The sequence below is a fragment of the Etheostoma cragini genome, chromosome 1 (assembly GCF_013103735.1).
Source record: "Etheostoma cragini isolate CJK2018 chromosome 1, CSU_Ecrag_1.0, whole genome shotgun sequence".
NCBI lineage: Eukaryota > Metazoa > Chordata > Actinopteri > Perciformes > Percidae > Etheostoma > Etheostoma cragini.
In genome coordinates this window covers 14,549,860-14,572,337 of record NC_048407.1, presented here as the reverse complement: position 1 = coordinate 14,572,337, position 22,478 = coordinate 14,549,860, and the positions used below count along the sequence as shown (strand labels likewise).

The following is a 22,478-nucleotide window of genomic DNA, read 5'->3' as shown; positions in this document are numbered from 1 at the left end:
AAACTTGCATTAAGATTTAAAGTGATCAATTATTCTATCATTTAGTTTTCCAAAGATTATTGTTAAATTGTTCATTAGGTCAATCCTTTTTTTCTATTGAATTTGTTAGAAATTCTACCGCCTACTCCCACTGGGCTCTAACGTGATTCATTAATTAAGAGTTATTAATATGGCTTGTTTACTAAATGTGTTTTCCTGTCCCCCACAATGTTAACTTCTTCAGTAACACTTGATTAAAAAAAATGAAAAAAGTGAGACATTCTGTGAGATAGACATTTCTTAACACATAAGCTTTGGAATCAAAATGATAATTTAAAGAGGCACCCAAAGCAGGGTCAAGCTAGTCTTGCTTCCAACAACAGGGACAACAAAGTTCCATCACAACAACTAAAAATGTGTGAGGTGTAATTTGCTCTTGCCTATTCGTCAGTGTGCATGTGACAAGCAGAACGTTCAAAGCAACAGGAAGAACTCATTTTCAACTATTCCCCAACACATGCCACTTCACTTTGGTTTTAGGGTTCTTCCAGAAATTGAAATTCTGTATCCATTTTCAAAAATAAAATGCTTAACACCCTGTGGAGGGGGCAAAAATAAGGATTTTCTTTTTCTGCAAGCCTTATCATTAGATATACCATCTTATAGTTGAAGCAACACAACGGTTAAAACTTAAACCATGGAGAATTTACACCAAGACAACGTTACAACCTCAGGGTGAGTTTTTCAACATGCAAGTCAGCTGTATGACAGTAGCTCATAAAATATGAAGAAAACAACTACACAACAACAGCACATTTTGGCACTGATCCGCGTATACAAAAGTCAGTAGATTTAGAAAATCAAACGTTTGCCTGTACTTCACTGGTTCTATCGGTTGTTGATGAAAAGTCAACACTCTTGTAACTTGATGTCTCAAAATAACAAATGCAGAATATGAATAAAAAAAAATTGTTCTACAGCACTGAGCAAGGGCAAGTATTTTAAAATTATCTTTTTGTACCTGCCCTTTGCTAGCCAGCAGCCATTTCCTTGCTTTTACTTTTGTGCCCCGTATCGGCTTTATTGTGATGCTAAACATTGAGTTTTGACATTCAGGAGGACCCTGCCAAAGGACATGCTAGTGAAAGCAGTAGAGAAAAGAAGGCCTTAATGGGTTCAGCTGGAATGGAAAGCATCTGCTAGTCTCCACAGGCTGAAGGAAAGGGAAATGTCAAGTATAGTTATTATAGAGCAGACAGCAGCTCAAGGAATTTTTACCCAAAATGAAAAACAGTCCCGAACAATGGACAAGCTACATCTCCACACATTAACGCCCTTACCGGGGCAGTGAAAGAACCCATCCAGATCCAGATCCACATGCTGGAGTTTTGTGACACACGTCTACAAACACATATAATAAAAATAGACACACACACACACACACACACACACACACACACACAAATATGTAGCCAATGCATTTACTCACTCATGTCTGTTAGCTAAGTACACAAAACTCTGTAGCATTACTCTAACCCTATTACCAGTTTTATCTTGCCTACTTGAAATGTGTCCTCACTAAAATTACTTCAACAAAACTTGATTTAAGTTACTCTCTCCTGAATGGCAGTAATAATCACATGCTTGTGAAGTGTTCAAATCTGCAAAAGTCCCGCAGTGAGTATTTCTTCGTAGGATCACTTGAGTTTGTTTGCTAATTTTTACCCCCGAGGATGCAGAATCAAAGCTAGTGCCAAACTAACGAAGCTCTTTAGTCCAGAGGCCAACATGGTCCTGTGACTCAAGGCTGGGTGTCCACAACCAGATATGTATGTGTGTGTGTGTGTGTGTGTGTGTGTGTGTGTGAATGCTGATGTGAATGCATGTGGCTGTATACAGTCGAATGTGGGAATGAGGGTATGGGCATAAGAGGGTGGTATAATAGCAGATCAGCAAAGCCCAAATCCCTATCGCTAAGGGGAATCCAGCATCAAACAGATCCTGCTGCCTAAGGGCTGGCCTTTCCGCTCTGTCAGCGTGGAAACTCCTGTCGCTGCACTGAGAGCTTCTGGATCAGGGACAAGACACATAGCAGGTGGAGTGGCAGCAGAAATGACAGCCAGAGAGAGAGAGAGAGAGAGAGACAGAGAGATGAGGCAGTTTGGAAGCATGTGATCATTTTATCACAGACTAAAAGAGCCCCTTGGAATCATCAACAACAGGAGCCTCAGTGTTTGTTTGTATTTCTGTATGAATATGGTGCACTGGAGAATGATACCTGGATATGGGGCTGTTTACAGATTGGTTATTGGAGGAAGGTGACTAGAATTTTGAACCAGACATTATCTCCTTTCATCACTCCTACCTAAATTATCTGAATTGCCTCTGAGTCAAGACAGCTTAGTGGCAACCATAGTAACACATGCTAACAGGGATGCACCTCTTTTTGCCAAGGCCCAGTGTGACCAGTCGCAAATGTTAGCCTGAAGCACAAAACCAGACAGACAGCCTGCTGAAAAGATAAACAAATAAAGAAATAACACAAATGTGTGACAAGACGGAAGCTGTGAAATGAGAGGGGAAAAATGTAGCTATAGCACTTTTGATGCTCCTTTACCAAAGGTATTACCCCAGAGACAGAGCTCAAGTGCCTCCCTTTGTAGAGTGCATAGATTTAAAGGGGAGATAGTATTCATTTCCCTCCCGTAACAACAGAAATTCATATAATCATCTCCCTAGCTCTTTCTCTCCCTGACGGCTTTGTGATATGGCTGCTGGCGTTGGTAAATGTGGGAGGACCAGAAATGTGTGTGGCCGGGCGATAAGGCTGCTGTAAAATTTAATTAGCACAAAGTCATGCTGAGAATGACTTCATTTCTTACTGCATTATTAACTGGAGTACTATGTAAGGGCCTAGTCTCAATCAATGTACATAAACGGTTCATGAGAAAATGGGCTGGAGAAAGCGAGAGAGAAAGAAAGACAGAGGGTGAGACGGAGAGAAAACAATGACACATTTGTCATATACCAACTTAGACCAGATGCCAGACAAATTTAGCCCCGCCCACAACATTTGAGGTTGGGAACATTGGTCTGGACTTGATACATTGTGGAGCAACTATGCCCAAACAAGAGCTGTTTGGACCAATCAAACTGTCAGGGCTGGCTTTATACGATGCTGGAGAGATGATCAACAGTTATGGAATCAACCACGTCACCAAAGAGCGCTTGGGTTGAATTTGTTTACAACAAAGACGGCTGCAACTGGAGAATTGAGATGTGTAGATTCCGCCTTTGTGTCTGTTATAGAAGACATCCGCAGCGCATTCATTTTAAAATCCTCAACCGGCTCAACTCAAACCAGCTGATGGTGTCGCTGTCTCATCTGTTCAAGTCGCAGAGGATGGTTTTAGAAGAGACTTTTCAACGGCCAATAGAGAAGTCAGCTGGTAAAGTCATCTCTAAACTATGTAAATAAAAATGATTAATGATCAATTTTATTTCTCGTTACAAACAGCTGTACGAAATGGAAGCGATTTAGAAGGAGTCTCAACAACCGCCCAAAAGCACAGTAACGTTATATATACAGTATCTACAATCTGACGACGTCAAGCTAATACAATTTAAGATGTGTATCTAAATAAAATTTTAAAAAGCTTCAACCTTTTAACCCATTGGTTTCTGCCTCTGTTCCCTGCACAAAAGGTTTGTATTAGAGCCCGAACCAATATATCGGTGGGCGGATATTAGGCTTTTTCCAAACTAATCAGTATCTGCATTTATAATGGCTGATAAATGAATATTTAAAAAATAAAATAAAAATCAACAAAACAACCTTAAACCATGCTATGAGTGTTGGCGTTGGATAGTTTGCCCACCAGAGGGAGTTCTAAAACATCCCTGTTGGCAACTCTTTGATTTTATTTGTTGTTTGTGCTTTTGTTTAAAATAAAATGTATTAAAATACAAACTTAAGATATGAAACATAAAGTTTCATATCTTAAGTTTGTATTTTAAAACATGTTATTTATCAGAACTTTATATATTTTATCTTCCTCTGTTCTGTTGTAAACAAGTTTATTTTCTAACACATTATCATAAATGCTACAAACATATAAATAACTACAAATAACTAATGTTAGGGAAATCTGTTTATGTTTTTGTTACGCGTTTCTGGATATACAGTATTTTTTTAAATATACTGTATATCGGCCAATTTATCAGAATATCGGATTTTTAATCACCAAATATTTGTATCAATATCGGCCTTAAAAATCCTTTATCGGTCGGCCTCTAGTGTGTATCAAGGCAGGCAGAAGAGAAGACAGTATGCATGTGAAAATAAAAGATGAGGAGGATTTCAGAAGCCGGCTGAATAGCAACCCTACATTAGCAGTTTCACCTATACTGTTTGGGGCCTGAGCTGGTGTGAAAGGGCTGATTAGGGTCCTCGACAGGCTGAACACCAATTTCCATTTCACGATCCACAGCCTTTACTACAGCCCAGCTCCCTCATAATCCAGCTAAGAGTGGATATCTGAGGAACCTGATCAGCTTAGGACTAGAAAATGTTGGATGTACGGCAGAGCAACATTGAGCAGAGTGCAGAGGTGTTTGTTATCATCTGTTTTTTATTAGGACTGAGTGGGCACAGTTGAGCTTGGTGTCTGAGTGTGTTTGTGCATGCATGTGTGTCCACTCTACCCTCATCCATCACACTGACCTCTCCGAGCAGTCAAGTGAATATATGGCACACCATTTCACTTTTTCATCTTCTTTCATTTTGGACGGGGCATGGATTACAGAGATTACAGTTGTAAGAATAAGGCTTTATTTGCTAGAGGTGTGTTAAGCTTGCCCTCTTAGCATAGGCTAATACAGTCCTTATTAGTTCAACACAATTTGATATGTGTGTGGATCAAATTTGAACACCAGTGTTTCCCGCACAGACTAATTTGTGGCGGGTGTTTATTTTATCTCCATTTAAAAAAAAAACATTAGTTCAGCTGCATTTCCTTTCCCTGCACTCCTCCGTCTCTCTATCCCTCTATCCCTCTAGACACACACACACACACACACACACACACACACACACACACACACACACACACACACACACACACCCCCATACCCCCTCCCCTCTGTGCAAACAGCCTCTGTCTCCATGAAAACAGTGTTGCCAACTTAGCGACTTTGTCGCTAGACTTAGCAACTTTTCGGACCCCCTTTGCAACTTTTTTTCACAAAAGCAACTAGCGACAAATCTGTCAAAAACTTGTAAAAACTTTGCCAGTATTATCCAGCGAGCATGTGAGGTATTTCTCTCCTTTGGCCGCCAAAACGGTCACCTCTTTTGGAATCCGTTTTATGAGGCGCAGCCCCTCTTCCCTCTCTCCTCATGTGCAGCAGCACTGCGCACAGTGTGCATGCAGGTAGAAAGGGGATGAGGGACAGGATGCAGGGGCCGGTGTAGATGGAGAGACAGCGGGATCATGATTTATTTAGCTAAAGATTTCTATTTCTTTCTATCTACCTGGCTGACACAACCACAAAGCTTTATGCTAATTATGCGTAATGACGGCACAAATATGCAAATTAACGAATGGCATTATCCCCCTGCCTGGGCTGTAATGATAGTGGATGGTTGCTAGCTGGCTGGGGGCTGACTGTGGATGTGTCCCCGGGGTTGTTGTCTGCTCTCATCCTGACTGAAGCTTCTGCTAGCTAGCTAGCTAGCTAGCTAAATTACCATTAGATTAGTCGTCAGTTAACGTTTCTGATGAATTTGTGTGTTAGCCCAGAGCTGTCAAACGTGGTAAAAACCATCATACTAAACATAAATGAGCATGTTGGATGGTGTCGTAATCTTACGTTACCCACCAAGAATTAAATTAGCATTAGCTAGCTACTTGTCAACCAGTACCTTTACATTAGGTACCAAAGCACTTTTCTTCTACAGGTTGGGAGTGGAATTATTACCAATATTCTTCTAACTAATTCGAAATAGAGTTAATTAACGAGTTAATGAACCACTGAAATTTATTTAAAATTGATTGATTTAAATTTTCAATAAATAAGGTATCTGTTGTAATACTGTGTTGCAAACTGGGATGTAATCAATGGCAAAAGATGCCATATGGCAGAAGGAAAAAAAATTGTATTATGACCCCCCCACCCCCCAAAAAAAGTTTGGTGTATCGTTACAGCCCTAAGCACAATCCCTCTCCGACTGACATGTTATATGGAAAACCCTGATCTAGAACCAAATGTTGTCAGAAAGAAACATATTTCATGCTAATTACTGTCAGTATTACACATAGGGCACATGGTGTCTTTGCAAATAAAAACCATTTGGTTATCCCAGGATAGACACTAGGTGATGCATTCAGGCTATTGGTCAGAGGAGAGAGCCTGGAAGTCGCTGGTTAAATCGCCAGAGCAGTAGAAAAAAAGATATGGGACAATTCATCACCAACTACTCGAGGAAAGCTGCTAAGTGGCGAACAGATCAGACTGTGTGTGTTGTGCTGGGCATTCCAAAAGAGAAGAGCATTGTTCTCTGCAAAACTTGAATAAACAGGGTAAAAGGAAATGCTCCCTTCATTGCTCTTTACATCCCTCAATTACTATTCCAAAAGTCTCACTGGACAGGCAGGACCAGAAGTAGTACTAGCCACTTAGTTAAGGTGCCCTCTTGCTCCATCTGTTTAATGCATGTGTGCAAAGACTCAAAGAACTTACACGCGCGCTTGCACGCACACACACACGCACGTAGGCACTGTCACGCACACAAAGTGCAGCACCTCCGACAGACAGACAAAGGCAGGTCAAGGTACACTTTCCCATCTGGACAGCCTTTGTCTACAAGAACAGTTAAACATCTAAACCACCAATAAGTGTGGTGAAAAGTGAGAGCTGTAACTCCTAGTTGCCAGATGATTGTGGAAATGAATACAGAGAGCAGTACACATGTCCAGTCCTTGACTCAGCTAAAGGCCCGACCGAGGGTTGACCTTTAACCTTCTGCCTGCACATCATTAAAACAGAGGGTTTAAGATGACAATGTCTATGCGTGTATACATGTAGTGTAGTGTGCTTGTTAGAAAAGTGGGTAGTGAGCACTCAGGAACAGAAGCTCTTTGGCAAATATCTGTCACCTTAATGAGAAATGGACGGGCCATATGATATGTGTGGATGACATTTTATGATCAACTGCAGATAAATCGGCAACTTCTCCTTTTTGTTTTTGAAACAATGACGTGTAGCAGCAATTTAAATAGATCTTGGGACGACCCCGTCTGTGCTCTTCTTTTTGTCTTGGGCTCACGGAAATGATTTATTAACCCCTTTTTCTCGGCCTATGTCATGTCTGGGGGAAAGCTGCAAGGTAAGGGAGGAGATAAAACCATGCCAAAACCAAGTCAAAAAGTAAAGAGTAGGCCAAGGAACTTTGGGAAGCTTCAACCCATAATTGACATTGACATCAAGAGACAGAAATGTGAAAGAGGAATGAGAAAGCAAACACGCAATCTGGAGGATAGAGTAGCCTGCAGTGGAATCCACATATCACAGTTTATAAGAGGCAAAATCAAAAAGGCAAGCATCCAACAGCAGATTCCACTAGAGTATCCCAGCCCCGGGATAGGAAGAGTGACTGACTCTCACTGCTAGTTTTTCACAAATGTCTCACATTTGAGCATACAGAACGCACAGAGATGGAGAGAGGAGGAAGCAAACTTCCTTTTTTAATCTACTTTTTTTTTTTTACTTTCATTTCTACTTCACACTCCCCAGTTTCGTCTTTATGATTGTGCAGCACAACCTTTGAAAGACATGGTGGGTTGAGTCTAAAATTAAGCCAATTCCTATTCCTTTCTTCTACTAAAATTCACACCTATATCTATCAAGCTATTTAAAGTCTGCACTGGATAGCTACATGCATGAGCCAAAAGATCCCAAATTATGTACACAAACATACATTTACCTACAAAAGGGTCATAAAGTTGACTCTGTAAATATATTAGGGATGCACTGATTGTGAAATCCAGGGCTGATATTTCCTTTTAAAATAACATTTTTGCCGATAACTAATGTGTTGTTGATTTTTGTGACGGGAAAACAAAGAAATTGTCATCATAAAAACTGATTGTCTAAAAGTAATTTATCTCTTTATTACACTATGTTTGAAAGTGCAAACATTTCATCATACACATTTATGAAACAAAAAAAACAACACAAACATAAGCCACTACCATCGCTGAATGTTGTCTTATTTGCCGATAAATCAGTGCATCCCTACAATAAATATCACTCAACATAGGGCCGCACATTGAATCAACTTTAAATCACAATCACCTCTTCCCAAGATCAAATTTGCGTGATTGGGCAATATTTAAAGTTTGTCATTCCGTACATAAAACGCTCCGTATGAAAGTAGCCATAAGGCAGTCTCGAGGTTTACCAGTTTACCAGTCAGCGCACATTTTGTCCCATCTGTGCAGCAGTGACCGGAGGTAGTTTGTATCTTTTAGCGCATAGCTTTGGCGCCAGACTGTTGTACGTCCTGCTGTTGGAATACTCTACAGTGAAATACAGTCACACTTCACGGTTTGGCTGTCAGCATTTAAGTTGTGTTTAACCCAGTTATTACTGTAGAGTTTCCTGCTGTGTAGCGTGTTACTAGTGTTTGATAGCGTGACATGCAGCAATGTTTCTGTTGCCTCTAACGTCTTTTTCTGAGCATCAGAGCGCAACGCAGGCATTTGAGTTGCTCTGTAATGAGGCACCAAAATCTGCGTTGCTATTTCGTCCGGTAGAAACAGGGCATATTGGCCCCATATTGCACCTTTAACGAAAACAGACAATTGCGTTGTAACGCCTGTGTCTTTTTACAGCAAACGTGCATGTGTGGAAAGCGGTCGCACAACAACTAAAAAAAATATGTAAAAAAAATCAACAAATAATTGTGGTAATTAATTGTGATCTGAACATCGTTCAAAATCGTAATTATCATTTTGGCCATAATCGTGCAGCCCTAGCACAACATCTCCAATAACTAGAAGCTTGGTTATAGGGGGAAAAACTTTATGCTACCAAGTGCAAGTAGGAAAAAAAAAACTCCTGTTTCCATTTGGTAAAGGGGTTCACCAACTTTGTGAATTGACCTTTACATCTATTTCAAGCTCTAGTTCAGAGCTTTATCACACATGATAATTGTTGGATCGGGTTTCACCAAAGACATCTGAAGTAATTGCTCCTAAAGACAGAGACATTTACTCTTTCACAGATCTTGTTCCTCCCCACACTCTCTACATAATGGATCACTCCACAAGAAGGGCATTTTTGCAAATAAACCCAGAATGCACCTCTGGCTTGAGCGGTCTTACACACTTAGATTATCTTGCTCTCTGTCAAAAACAGCAATACAAATAAGTGGAGTTATATGATACAATACCCTACACATGTACATGCACACACATCAGCATGGGAGTCAGTGAGGCTGTGATAAGTGCTTGCTTAGAAGGCTTAAATGACCAGACAGAGCCTGGAGAGATGTTTTCAGGAGGACACAGTTGAAAAGCTATTGCTGCTTTAGAGATTCAATTTGCAGATTCAAGTCTCTTACACCTGTGTGGCTAACCACCATCGATCTATCATTCTGTGGAGTCCAATCCAATTTAGAGTGTCGAGGAGCCCCAGAGCCCAGTAGCCTTATCCTAACCCAGGCCACAGCCACCACAAAGCCAGCTTACCTTCATCCCCTAAAGTCTGTGGGTGTGTCTGTGTACTGTTATGTGTGTATGTGGGATGAGGGAGACTGCAGACCAAGCTGAACACCTTAGCTGCTGGCTCATGTTAAACTGTGCTGAGCCAATGTTGGGGTAAGGAAGGAGAGGATGGACAGAGGAAGCAGGGAGAACTGCTCTGAACCCAGGCTAGGTCGTTTACTTAAATCAAAGAGTACAACAGAAGGAGATCAGGAAGGAAGCGGGAAAAGAAGGGGGAACAATGTGCACCCCTTGTTTTGCAGTAGAGTAGACCGCAAGGAATCTATTAATTCTATTTTCTATTGCATGGCAATCACACTCATCATGATCACGAAGCACTATAGCCATAATCAAACTACTCCACAGTCTCATCAAAGTGTTGTGATGGGGAGCACACTCTATCAGCCATCTGATTTGTTTCCGCAGAAACAAAACGTGCTCCACTGCAGACAACACTGGTACAGTTGAGTCTCCTTTGGTGCGAAAGCTTAATGGCACCATGAATGTTCAGATTGACCATTCCAATCTTACCCCATCATCACTAATTACCCTATCTTCTTGCACAGATGTTTCTGTTTTATTTCTCTTTGCTGCTTCACTGGAGTGTAGCAACACCCCTGAGATCAATTATTAAAGGGTATTTAAAACTGTGAGAAAAGGAGATTTTAGGGTGGCGTGAAAGTGAAAGCAGCTGTTTAAGTGTTTGTGCCGTCAAATTCACGTCATCACCTTCCAACTAAACCGAGAGCATCCTGTGGGTTTCACTCACTCCAGCGACTGAACTCAGGGCAATTAAGGCATGGATCTCTGTAGGAGAGAAGGAGATGGGAGAGAAGGGGTGCGGCAGGAGGAGTGGAGAGACTCCATACCAATAACAGGCAATTATGTTTGGGGAGGGCCATTGTCAGGCCATGAGAGTATAGAAGAAGACAGCGGGGATATGGGATGGTAGGGAAATGAGGAGGAGTGTTATTTAGGAGGCAGATGGCAGAGAGGGGGAAATTAAGATGAATGGGCACTGAGAGGCCTGAGCTGGTGCTGGGGCTGGGCAGACAAAAGTAATTAGCTGTGTTTGCTCTGGGAGGCTGGCAGTGAGTATGATGCCTGCGGTGACAAGCTCAAGCCTTGAGCTTTATTGGTCAACAAGGCCATGTCTGAAGCTGCCAGCAGGGGGCAGCTGGGCTAGCAACCTTCCGGGACCTTCTTACCTGTACAACCCACCATGGGGTCTTTTTTAGACACTGAGCAGCAGCTCCTTCACACACTAATTTGTTTTTACTCTAATCGCCGGTTAATCTAACATAGCACTGGACGGAAACACACACACACAGAAACACACACACACACTTTTTTCTCTCTCCCACATTATTCTGTAGTTTCACCGTTTCCAACTGGCTCTATCTTTCTTGCCCACACCATTTCTCTCCATTTCTTATGCTACAGGCTATCTGTCTCTTTCCACCCACCCTGTATATCTCCCTCCCCCTCGTCCCTTTCCAATCTAATTTCAGATAAGTCGTAGCAGAACAACAGAGCAAGGCCCTTTATCATTGCCATCAATGATGTGGATGGACTGAGTGTGAATAATTGTATTCATGTGTGCCTGTACCCAGCCCACTGGGATTCAAATTACAAATAAGAAGAGGTAATAGCGTTACAGCATACTTCTTGAAGTGCATCAGTAATGATTGAAGAAAACCTTTGACAAGAAGAAAGCTGTTGATTATTGTAGCAAAAGCTAAATTTCTGTTCACAACTGCAAATAATATAGCCCATTTTAATTTGGTATAATTAGTGTCCCTTCCAATCTTCCCTCCTAGTAAGCCATACAGTTGACACACCTTGCCCATTAAAATATTAACATGGCGTTTCTATATGATAACACTAAACACTTGAAGTGCTTGAAACTGCAAATGGCAAGCATCCAGTTTGTAGCACAACATTTAGTCAGTTTGTTTGATCTGGTGCACATGCCTCACCGCACTTCGCAAACATGCAGTACATACTGTACGTAAGACGTGAGAAATTCAGGACGAGAAAGTGTTATTTTCTTCAGAAAATACATTTGACGTGATTTATACTGTACTGTTGTGAATAGACATCTGTAGCTTCCTTTATATGCAGTGTGCATATATATGTATATATAAGGTTTTCAAAATGTTAACGCTCCCGACTGCATTCAAAAGTATAGAGTTCAACTCAAAATGCTGCAGTTACTGAACAATTTAGGAACCTTTAGATAACCAAGCTGCCAGATCAGCCCACACACTGCTTCCGAAGAACCTCAACCTGCTTCTCTCAGAGCTTGCACATCGCACTGCCTCAAACAGGTTTAGAAATGAGCATTTACACTTTTAAGAGGCATACACAAGGTTGCAAAAAAAGAAAAAGAACAACTCTAATGGTCACTGGACACACAAAAAAAGCAAGACATATGAACTGTTGGAATGGGGAATTTGCAAATCATGCAACAGATGTTTAAGACTGGCTTCCAAGAGCAGACAGAGCTGAGCATGCTTGAGGCTTTAGCTTTACTTGATTAGCTTTACCATGGTTAACAGGCCTGAGAACCTGGCGGAAGGAGCTGGGGCTGATCATCTGCTGCTGGTTCTCTGTGGAGGGCAGTGGAAAATTAACGCAAACATATCTTACAGTTCTAAGAGGGATTCAGAAGATCATGAGGAGGAATTCACAATCTGGAGAATAGCTGTGAAGAAAAGTTCATTGATAGAAACACTGTGTTGAAGGGAACAGCTGTCAATTGCCCCTAAAGTTCAATGGGCAATCCATTCAAAACTGGTACATGATTCCTCATTTTGGATTTAAGATTGATCACAAAACATCCAACAGTTCATGTTTTCAGGCTTAGCATTGTGTTGCTAGCATGCATGTATACTAACAACAAAGTAGTGTATTTTGCAAGTGACTGAGAATGAGAGTGTATGGAGCTAAGGCATGAGAAGACAAAGATGGATTCAATTCACTCAGCTTTTAAAAATCAGTTGGAAAATATGCATCCTGTTGGCAGGTTATTTGTTATTTTTGAACATCTGACTGGAATCAGAGCATTACCCACATTTCTTTCTGGACAAAATGTGTAATAGGTTTTATGTGTGCATCTTTGTGAATAAATGTTGGTAGAAGATATAAGACTCACCTCTGGGTCTTGGTGCTCTCTTCCTGCGGTCTCTAAAAGCAGCTCCTGACTGTAGGGCTTCCAGCAAACTATCCATCACACCTGTCTCATCATTCTCTGAAAAAATCAAGAAGAAAACGAATGAGGGGGTGTTGGAAGTAAAAAAAAAAAAAAACTAAATCAGATAAAATGCGCTATTCTTCTAGTGGTTAAAATGGCAGGCCAATTTATGAACGCATAACATGTGGTAAATACATAAAAATCCCGCCTTGTGTTTTTATGCCTCCAACAACCAGTGCAGTTGTTGCAGTTTACAACATGTCTGTCCAGACTAACATAGCGTAGTGAAGACTTTGAAGGAATTTAATTCACAGAAGAACTATATAATCTCTACAGTTTCAAGGTGGGCACCCACGATTAGTGTCCCCAAGTATGTATTTGACCAAATGTGAAATTGATGTCACAATCTCCCCATCTGTTCCTGAGTTACGGCGTTGAATAATGGCCATAAAAGCCTTTTTGCAAAACATTATGATGTCACAGGGAAGTTCTCTGGTCACTGGCGGCTAGCTTGCCAAAAAGCTCCGGTCTTCCAAAGTGTCTGTGATCTAAAATCAATGTCTTAATCCAGGCAGTATTGTACTGGAGGATGTACACAGATTCAGTCCAATTGCCGAGATCCAAAATCAGTATTAAAAGAAAACACAAAAACTGCCCAAAGCACACAAATGAAGCCACTCGTTGACCTTTGACCTTGTGGATATTAAATGTCATTCATCCTTTCATCCTATTATACAGTACACTTCGTTGAAATGGTGTCACACTTAGCGCAGGCATTTTTAGAATTATGGCTAAAATACGTTATGAGGTCACAGTGACTTTGACCTTTGACCTCCAAAATCTAATCAGTTCATTCTTGAGTGAAATGGACGTTCTTGAGAAGAAATTCGGCCACGGCGAGTGAGGCGGCATAAAAAGCCATGAACGAGGACCTACTATATCACACGTCCACTCCCAAAGTCAAGTGCTCGAATTATGACGGGAGTAGTTCCCAGCAATACCAGTAATGCAAAAGTCGGCAGGTCCTTGTAGACGACCCGCTGTGCAAATATGCAACCTTGGGCAATGTAGTCCTGCACTGCATTGTAGCAGACAAAAAAACATCACATGGTTTTAAATAGCAATGAAATCACATTTACAGTGATAAAGTGCACTGTCCAGCTGAAATGGACCATAAGCCCGGCAACATGGTGTATTTACAGTAGAGTATTCTTGACTCAAAATATCCAGACCTTTGTGGCGGCAGGGGAACCAACAGAAAGCAGAAGTATTCAAGAAAGAGAAAGGCTTTGAAGATGGGACATGTAAATCATGCCCTGTGTTGATCCAGCTGAAAACCTGGCCTTGACACCTGAGGCATAACGATGGACCTGGCAAGTAATTGGCTGTGAAACCGGCCTCCAGTGGATAAGAAGGAAACAAGGAGGCAGGTATATGGGAATGCTGATAGAGAACACACACTGTCAATAACAGGTTTATGCTGTGATTGACATGCTGATGTGAATACGTGGGTGCTTCTTTTCAAAACCCCTTGTTGCTAATAACATTTGAAGTCTTTGTCAACCACCATGCAGATGGAAAAAGCGGTTTACCACTGAACCGTACATTTCCACTACCAACACACTGGCATTAAAAACTACACGCTACAATGCAACAACAATGATGGTTTAATTGCATTTGACGGCTAGATTGTCCATCAGTTTTTTGTTGTTGTTTAATTTAGTGTCCTTTCTTATCGGTTCTTTCTTAGGTTTAAACTAGCCGACAATTAAATCACAAATATATTTACTGCAATTCCATTGTAAAAATAAAAAAAAATAAAATAAAATCCTTCACATTTCATAATGACAAATTGTATGCCAAATTGTTCCTATGGAGTAAAGCACAAGTTTATAATTGCCTTTTGTGTGTCTTACTTTATTGTACTTTAAGGAAGAACTTTAATTGAATTGAACCAACACCACTAAAAGAGAAACAGATGAAACTTAACTACACATACAATGTCAGCAAGATTCTGCAACACTTGCTGACATAATGTGCTCCCATGTTAATATCTTGTACTTCCAAAGGGAATTTTCTTAAACACCAGGCCCTGACTTTCCTACAGCAACAAAAGGATTTGGATTTCTAGTTTGCTGTCACCTACTGAGCTATATGTCGAGTTCTGCTTTGCAGAACAAAGGATCCTGCAAAAGTCAGGTAGAGTCACTGTGGCATGCAGTCTAAAGACATTTAACTTATATACTGATACTGGTGCTACACAACTAACAGCACAGCTTTCATAGAGAGATCACAATTTCTTTTTCATAATTTGTGCCTCCACATTTAGTAAAACTCGATTATCAGTATAGAGATATCATATAGTATATGCTTACATGCAATTAAACACTGTGTGCTATATTATGCATGTGTACAAACAATTTATTATTAGCGTATGATGGGGTAGAAAAGTTCTTACAACTTCTTTAACTCCATAGAGGCCAAGATGTACCATCAGCCATGGTGTGACTGTTTGGTTCAATCACTGATTTACTGAAGAGTAGGAAAACATTGCTCTGATTAAGGTTGTGTGTGTTTTTCTCACTCCTTCCATTTTGTCTGACAATTCCCCATGGAGCAATAACACACATTGGAGAAAGGAAATTAAATGCTATGACTGACTAGGACTTTGAGCATACCAGATAGTCTACTGAGTCAAGCCATCCCATTTTAAACCAACACATGGGGCTCGATTTTGGTAAAATTGGGCACAAGCTCAAATTAAAGCACACATGAGTATGGCCATGACCTTATTGTACATTTTGGGGAACAGACTGAGGCAAAATTGCAATCCAGAACATTGCTATAAAAATGGAAACAGGGGCAGAACAAGTACATTTTTAGCTTATCCAGCAGGCTCCAATAGTGGCCAATCAGTCTTCAGCAATCTGACTCGCCCAACACAGACAGTTTGTATCAATGCCTTCCATTGGCTGCCTTTTTCAGCTCTATTTTCTATTCTATCTATTATTATTGTAAATCTATTTTGTGGGGCATCTTCACTACACCTGGAGTTTAGCTCTGCCCAGGACAAGTGTGATACTTTAAAAGAAATACAAACAAGCCAGAAAGTTGTTTCCCCTTTAAAAGAATGATAACTCTAGTCATTCAGTGACCCAGGCAGGCTGTCTTTCTAGATTCCCAGCATGTGAATGTACAGCTTCCCAAATGTGATTATACTGAAATCAAATACACTGACTTTAAGTATATTAGCTAATCCAATTTGGTACAAACACTCTGCAATGAATACTCCCTTAGTTGAGCTTATAGTTTTTGTTGACAGTGTCATGCACGTAAATGTGATAGGATGATAATGATAGTAGAATGAATGTAAGCAATTAGGTTTTTAGGGCCCTTTATCTATTCATTTATTTTTTACTTTCCCTTGTACACTGCGGGTACCAAGCGCTTCTCATAGTAAGACCTATTAAATAATGTTAGTCACAGCATTGGTTTGCTTATATTATTTTAATTGGAAATCAGATTGTATTTAGATTGAAAGTTGTATGTACAGTACAACGACCTCTTTATCATTCCTACACGTTTTCCATGTTGCCCAGAAAAAGGGAAAACTTCAAATATATACAGTACTTGGAGAAAAAATATTTATGTTGGAGGCCAAAAGCTGGTCAACTAGTTCCTATATGCTGACCTTTAATCTGTTGTAAAGCCAGGACATCTCATAAGATGTATGAATAAACAATAATAAAACAAGACAGGTCATAACAAAAAAATCATACAGCAAGTGTTTCTGCACAGCACACATTGTCTGATTTAGTCTGCTGCGCCAAGACCAGCCTGTTGCCAGCATCACAGATTGTGATTAAATACACAATTCAAATCTGTTGATTAAGAAAAGAAAAGACTACAACTGATATAACGGTTATGCATTGTCATTGGTCAATCTAAACACATTGTGTAAAATGTCTAATCCTGCACTTGAATGAAATCAAAAGCATTTGAGAACATATTTGAGTGTCTGTTTTTCATTGGTCCAGGAGTGGATAGTGTTGGTCTATTTCAAAAGCTCTTAATGAGGACTGGGATTGCAGTCCCAATCTCTGAAGCTCGTCACCTCCAGATGCCTACAAGCTCTTCTTCTTAATCCTTTGAAATCTGAGACTCTTTCATGGGCCGTTAACTACAACCACTACAGTCACACTGTACCATGGGATATGCAAACTGAAATTTCATCTTCAGTCATGCATAGAGTACCATGCGGCACCATGTTGGGCATTCTGCAAACCTACAAAAACTGTTAATCAGCTCCACAGTACATGTTGCCTTTACAGAAAATCCACTAAAGCTCCTTTATTGAGGGCGTAGGGTCTCCAGGGTGGTGGGCTGTGGTTGTGACCAAACCTCCCGCCAAGCTCTTACAACAAACACACATACAGTATGGTAGATATGTCAAGGCCCACTTCCTTGCCTGCCTGCTTCTATGGGTGCACTTGCTTTTCGTTCGCAACAGTCACATTCCTCCTCTGGCTGATATGTGCCCAGTTCTTCATCATTACACAGAGCAGAGAGCCAGAAAGAATTTCTGAGCAAAACAAACGCTCCTCGACGTCCAAATTTGTCTCCACTTCTGTGGCAATTCATCATAGGCAGCAAGCTTTACACTCCCAACAACACACACAGGCAAATACACAAAAATACAGATAGCACACAGAATACACACAAAAAGGAGCAGATCAATCTATTGCAACCTGCAGTGTGTGGCTTCATGTGTAGTACTCCGTTTGACTCCAACCCACAAGAACATGAAACACTTTGTGTGCCTCAGGAGGCGAGGAAAAAGAAACCCACTCAGATCTCCCGCCTCAGGAATATACAGGAGCAAAAACAGTCCAATTTTACACATCAATCAGAAGCAACTCAGACAGGCCGAGACATAAAACTGCTTTATAGAATGTAGACGAGAGGTGTTTTCAGACAGCCTAACACTGAAAATCATAACACATATTTATATACTCACACCCACATGCTCACAAACTTGGAAAGAGAGAGATCACAGACATGTCACATAGATAGTAATGGAGGAGGAACACATGGCAGAAGAATATTAGTCAAGCTAGTTGCTGTGAAATGGGCTTGAAACATTCATTCAGCTTCTGAAAGGTGGTGCTGAGGAGGATGTGGCAAGAGAACAAAGACCAGTGAGAGGAACAGTGAAGTGAAGGACAGTGAAGAGTGGTATCCCAGCTTTGGCAGTAGAGCTACTGATTGGTGCTTTGATGTGCACAATTCGCCTGCCTATTTCTATTCTGCTGCATCTGGGATCAGAGCTCTCATGACAGGTGTGCAATGTGCACAGAGGCTTTTTGTTTTAACTTTCACAAAGAATGAAGACGTTCTCGTAAACCAGTCTAGGCCATACGGATGTCTATTTAAAGAATAGCAAGAGTGTCTGCCTTCCTTGTGTTCACGTCTTCTTCATTGTGGCTCTACAGAAAGCTCCTAGGCCCACGTTTTAGTAGTAAAAGAAATCATGAAGTGAGCCCAATGAGCTCTACTGCGGCATGTCTAGCTTGATTGCCAATATTGTGGGGGAAAAAGAAAATGAATGTGTGGAAAATATGTGGTTAGGTGTACAAGTGTAGATCAACAAAACGGTAAGTCAAATCAACAAAAAGGTAAAAGCAAAAAGGTGTTTACTCTACCACAAAACAAAAGAATAAACTCTGGGTGAAGAATCAAGACAAAGCTTAACCTCCACCTCTGGGAAAAGGCTGTAGTTATCCTCCAGCCTGTAGTGAAACTTCAATCGCCACCTATTTAATCAGAGTCTGTTCAAACTATCGTTTTCCATCGTCTGGAAATGCATCGTGTGTATATGTGTGTGTGTTGATCTCTACTCTCTATTCAGACCCGGACTGATGCCGCCCGCCACTTCACTCAACTGGATGTGGCACTTATCATCAGGACAATGACTCGGTAGCAGCAGTGTGTAGCTGAGGTGGGCCAGAGCAAGGCAAGAAATAGGGTCAATTGGGCTGGGATGGAAAAGCTAAGAAGAGAAAATTACATGCCTGAGTACAATGAATGCAGGCCGACCACTTTGTTCCGTTGGACATTTAAAAGACAAATGGTGCAAGGCCAGTTAACCCCCTCCCCCCTTTATCTATTGAATATAGACTGCTCCACTTACTGATAGTTGGAGAAATCGTCATCCAAGCTGGATGATGGGATGTACAAACAACAGCCATACATCATTAGCAGCTAATACATATTGAAATAGGTAACTGCTGATAATCCTTGCAGCTGTTGAATCCAAAAAATCTTTGCTGCTGCAACTAAAACTTATCATGTTTTACCTGTGACACCTCAGCCAATGAGCAAACAATAACCTAATTACCTGTGATAACTCCAAACATTGATAGAGAAATCCCATCCAATTACCATCAACCCATTGGAACAGTTCCCCACTTTGGGGTCAAGACTCCCACAAGGGGCTGTGGGATGATACCCAGGATAGGAAAAATTGGAAAAACCAAGTCACAGTCCTTGCTATTTACATTCTGATATCTTCAGACCCCCACAAATTATTCAAAGTCAGTCAGTGTGTGAAAATCATAGACTTATGGGCATGTACTCTACAGTGTGATAGGCGGTCGCAAGAATATATTGCTAAGATGTCACAAGGAGTCAATAATAGGAACCATTGCATTTCAGCAATCTGTTAAAGGCAGTCATTGAAATGTCACCATTTATAGAGATTCTATTGCAAGATGTTCTTATTAGAAAGTCTGGGTAAAATGGATTGCAGAGTCAGAATCACGTTCAATGGCTATCTAAGTGTGAATACATTCAGGAAATATGACTCTGCCTTTTTGTTGATTTCAAAATACATAGACATACAGCTAAAAACAAATACAACAAAGCTGAATAATATTAAAGCGCCAATATTATGCTCATTTTCAGGTTCATAATTGTAATTTGAGATTGTACCCAAATTGGTTTATATGGTTTCATTTAAAAAAAACACCCTTTTTGCTTTTTCTGCAGATCCAGTTTTCACCCTGTGTGATTAGGTCTCTGTTTTCGCTACTATCTATCTATCTATCTATCTATCTATCTATCTATCTATCTATCTATCTATCTATCTATCTATCTATCTATACTATCTTTGTTGGGAGTCGCACATGCGCAGTAGCTAGGTAAGATCACGTCAGCTAGATAACTCTTTGGTTGATACAAGGCAGGATTAGTTGGGAGACTTCTTCTAAACGAGGGCCACTTGTGGAATACCCGCAGAACAGGGACATGGAAGTAGTTCTTTTGTGAATTAGGGTGAACTAGTGTGCGTTGTAGCAGTGTTTTGCCATTGAAAACGAGCTAGCATGCCAGCGCTAGCATGTGCTACAATTAGCCACTTCATCTCGGCTAGTGACATAGAACATGGACATTCAGAAACCTGTATCTCACTTAAAACAGCATGGATAGTTTGTATGTGCGTTGAAGCACCGGAGACACAAACTAACACCCCAAATCCCAGAAAAAGTGTTTTTTTTTTCATAGTAAGGGCACTTTAAATATGAATCAGAATAAAGATGGGCATATGAGTAGGTCCAAGAAAATTTAAATCAGTCTAGCATGACTGATGAATAAGGCAATTAGTGCCTTTTGTAAAACCCTAGTCACTATAGCCAACAACTAAAACGTGCTGGCTATTTAGTATAAGAGAAGCAATTTGGATTCAATTTCATTTCACTGATGAGATCATGTGTTTAAATTGAATAATGTCAAAAATAAAAAATAAAAAACTGTAAACAGACATACATTTCTTTGGTTTAAAGATGAGTGACGTGAAAATTTCACTTAATTTAGTTTTTTTTAATATTATTTTGCATCCCCCCCAGCCTGCCTATGGACCCCCAGTGGCTAGAAATGGCAGTAAGTGTAAACCGAAACCTGAGGATCCTGCCCTGCTTTTGAGAAAATTAAAGCTCAGATGGGTCGATCTGGAATTTTGCCCCTTATGAGGTTGTAAGGGGCAAGGTTGCCTCCCCTTTCCCTGCTTTGCCCACCCAGAGAATTTGGCCCACCCATGAGAAAGAGAGAGACATCATGGCTTTCAAAAGAGCAAAGTGGCAGTTGGTCAAGACCACACCCCCAGCCTCCACCTTGCCCCCCACCCCACCCTCCTCAAAAGCTACAGACTCAGTTCAATTCAATTCAATTTTATTTATAGTATCAATTCATAACAAGAGTTATCTCAAGACACTATACAGATAGACCACACTCCAGAATTTACAAGGACCCAACAGTTCTAGTAGTCTCCTCCAGAGCAAGCAACAGTGCGAAGGAATGGCACGTCCTAAGGAGAGCTCATTGTGGCTGACTCTAGCGGTTGTAATTCTGCAACAAGGCTGAATTTTGAAATCAGACTTCAGATAGTATTAGTGGACCACTAAGGTCTATATAAAAAAAAAACATCCAAAGAGCACCATGTCAGGGGACCTTTAAGAAGACGCAAGCAGACTTGGTTCCAGACACAAAAAGGTAAAGCAAACTATTACATTAAAAACCCTCAAACACCATAAACAACACTTTGAAGATTGAACAACCAACTAGTGGTGATAACAGGCTTATTCCACAACCTTTGCAGCACTGATGTTTTGTGGCACTATTGTACCACGCAACAATGCAATTGGGTTTAACAGAAACAGACTTATTAACAAAGTTCAACAGACTTACATTATTAATACCTTTCACAACATAGAGGCCAGTGCAGACATTTTTTTTTTTTTTAACTGGCTTTGTGTTGGCTCCAACACATTCACACTTCATGGAACACAGCGGTCCTGCCAGGGGCATAGCACAAAACTCTGGGCCCTGTAGAAAAGCATTTTCTATGGGCCCATCCCTGCATCCACAGCTATTCATTCTAGCATCTTTTTGGGCCCTCCTTACAGGACCCTGGGTACTCAGTCCCCTTTCCCCCCCAGTTCAAAGTCCCTTGTTCCAGCACTCAGTGAACATTAGGACATTGTTAGGCTAGTTTCCAACAGCAACACAGGGAACCAGCCCAGTGTCCTGTGGGTTCTAGCAGACACCAGTGATATCCAAACGGTCAGGTTATAAACTACTGTACGTGAGTAGTGCACAACTAAAATACTACGGCATGATACCAAAGACATTACTTTGCCTATTTGTTCTCACAAGCTTATCAAAAATGTTTCCTTCAGTATATCTCTCCCTTATGCCCCTCCTATGCATTTTGCATCTTTGCATGCAGGGTTGCATTGCTAGCTGTTGTTGTATTTGACGTCTTAATAGTTCATCGCTTGTAGCCATGTAGGGAATGTTAAATAAAGCTTTAATGTGTAATTTGTCGCTCAACAAACATTCCCGCTCCCGGCCTACCCTGGGAGTTAATGCAACAGATTTGTCATACACAAGCCAGGCACAGCTCGAGGAGGAAGAAAAAAAAAACAACACCTATTCAATCTGAATTTCAATCTCCATAGGGCTCTATGCAAAAATATGCAAGT

At 40.8% G+C, this 22,478-nt stretch overlaps 1 protein-coding gene across 7 annotated transcripts in view; it reads right to left on the bottom strand.

The window, feature by feature from the left end:
• LOC117942269 (protein diaphanous homolog 3-like) overlaps positions 1–22,478 on the bottom strand; it is a 166,691-nt gene that overhangs the window by 38,134 nt on the left and 106,079 nt on the right. For 6 of the 7 annotated variants that reach the window (XM_034867767.1, XM_034867701.1, XM_034868004.1 and 3 more), the window contains 2 exons: positions 12,904–12,999; positions 12,296–12,358 (listed from right to left, as the gene is read on the bottom strand). In XM_034867767.1, coding sequence (XP_034723658.1) covers positions 12,296–12,358; positions 12,904–12,999 — 159 coding nt within the window. The remainder of the gene's footprint in view (positions 1–12,295; positions 12,359–12,903; positions 13,000–22,478) is intronic. The other variant, XM_034868086.1, reaches the window with a different exon arrangement.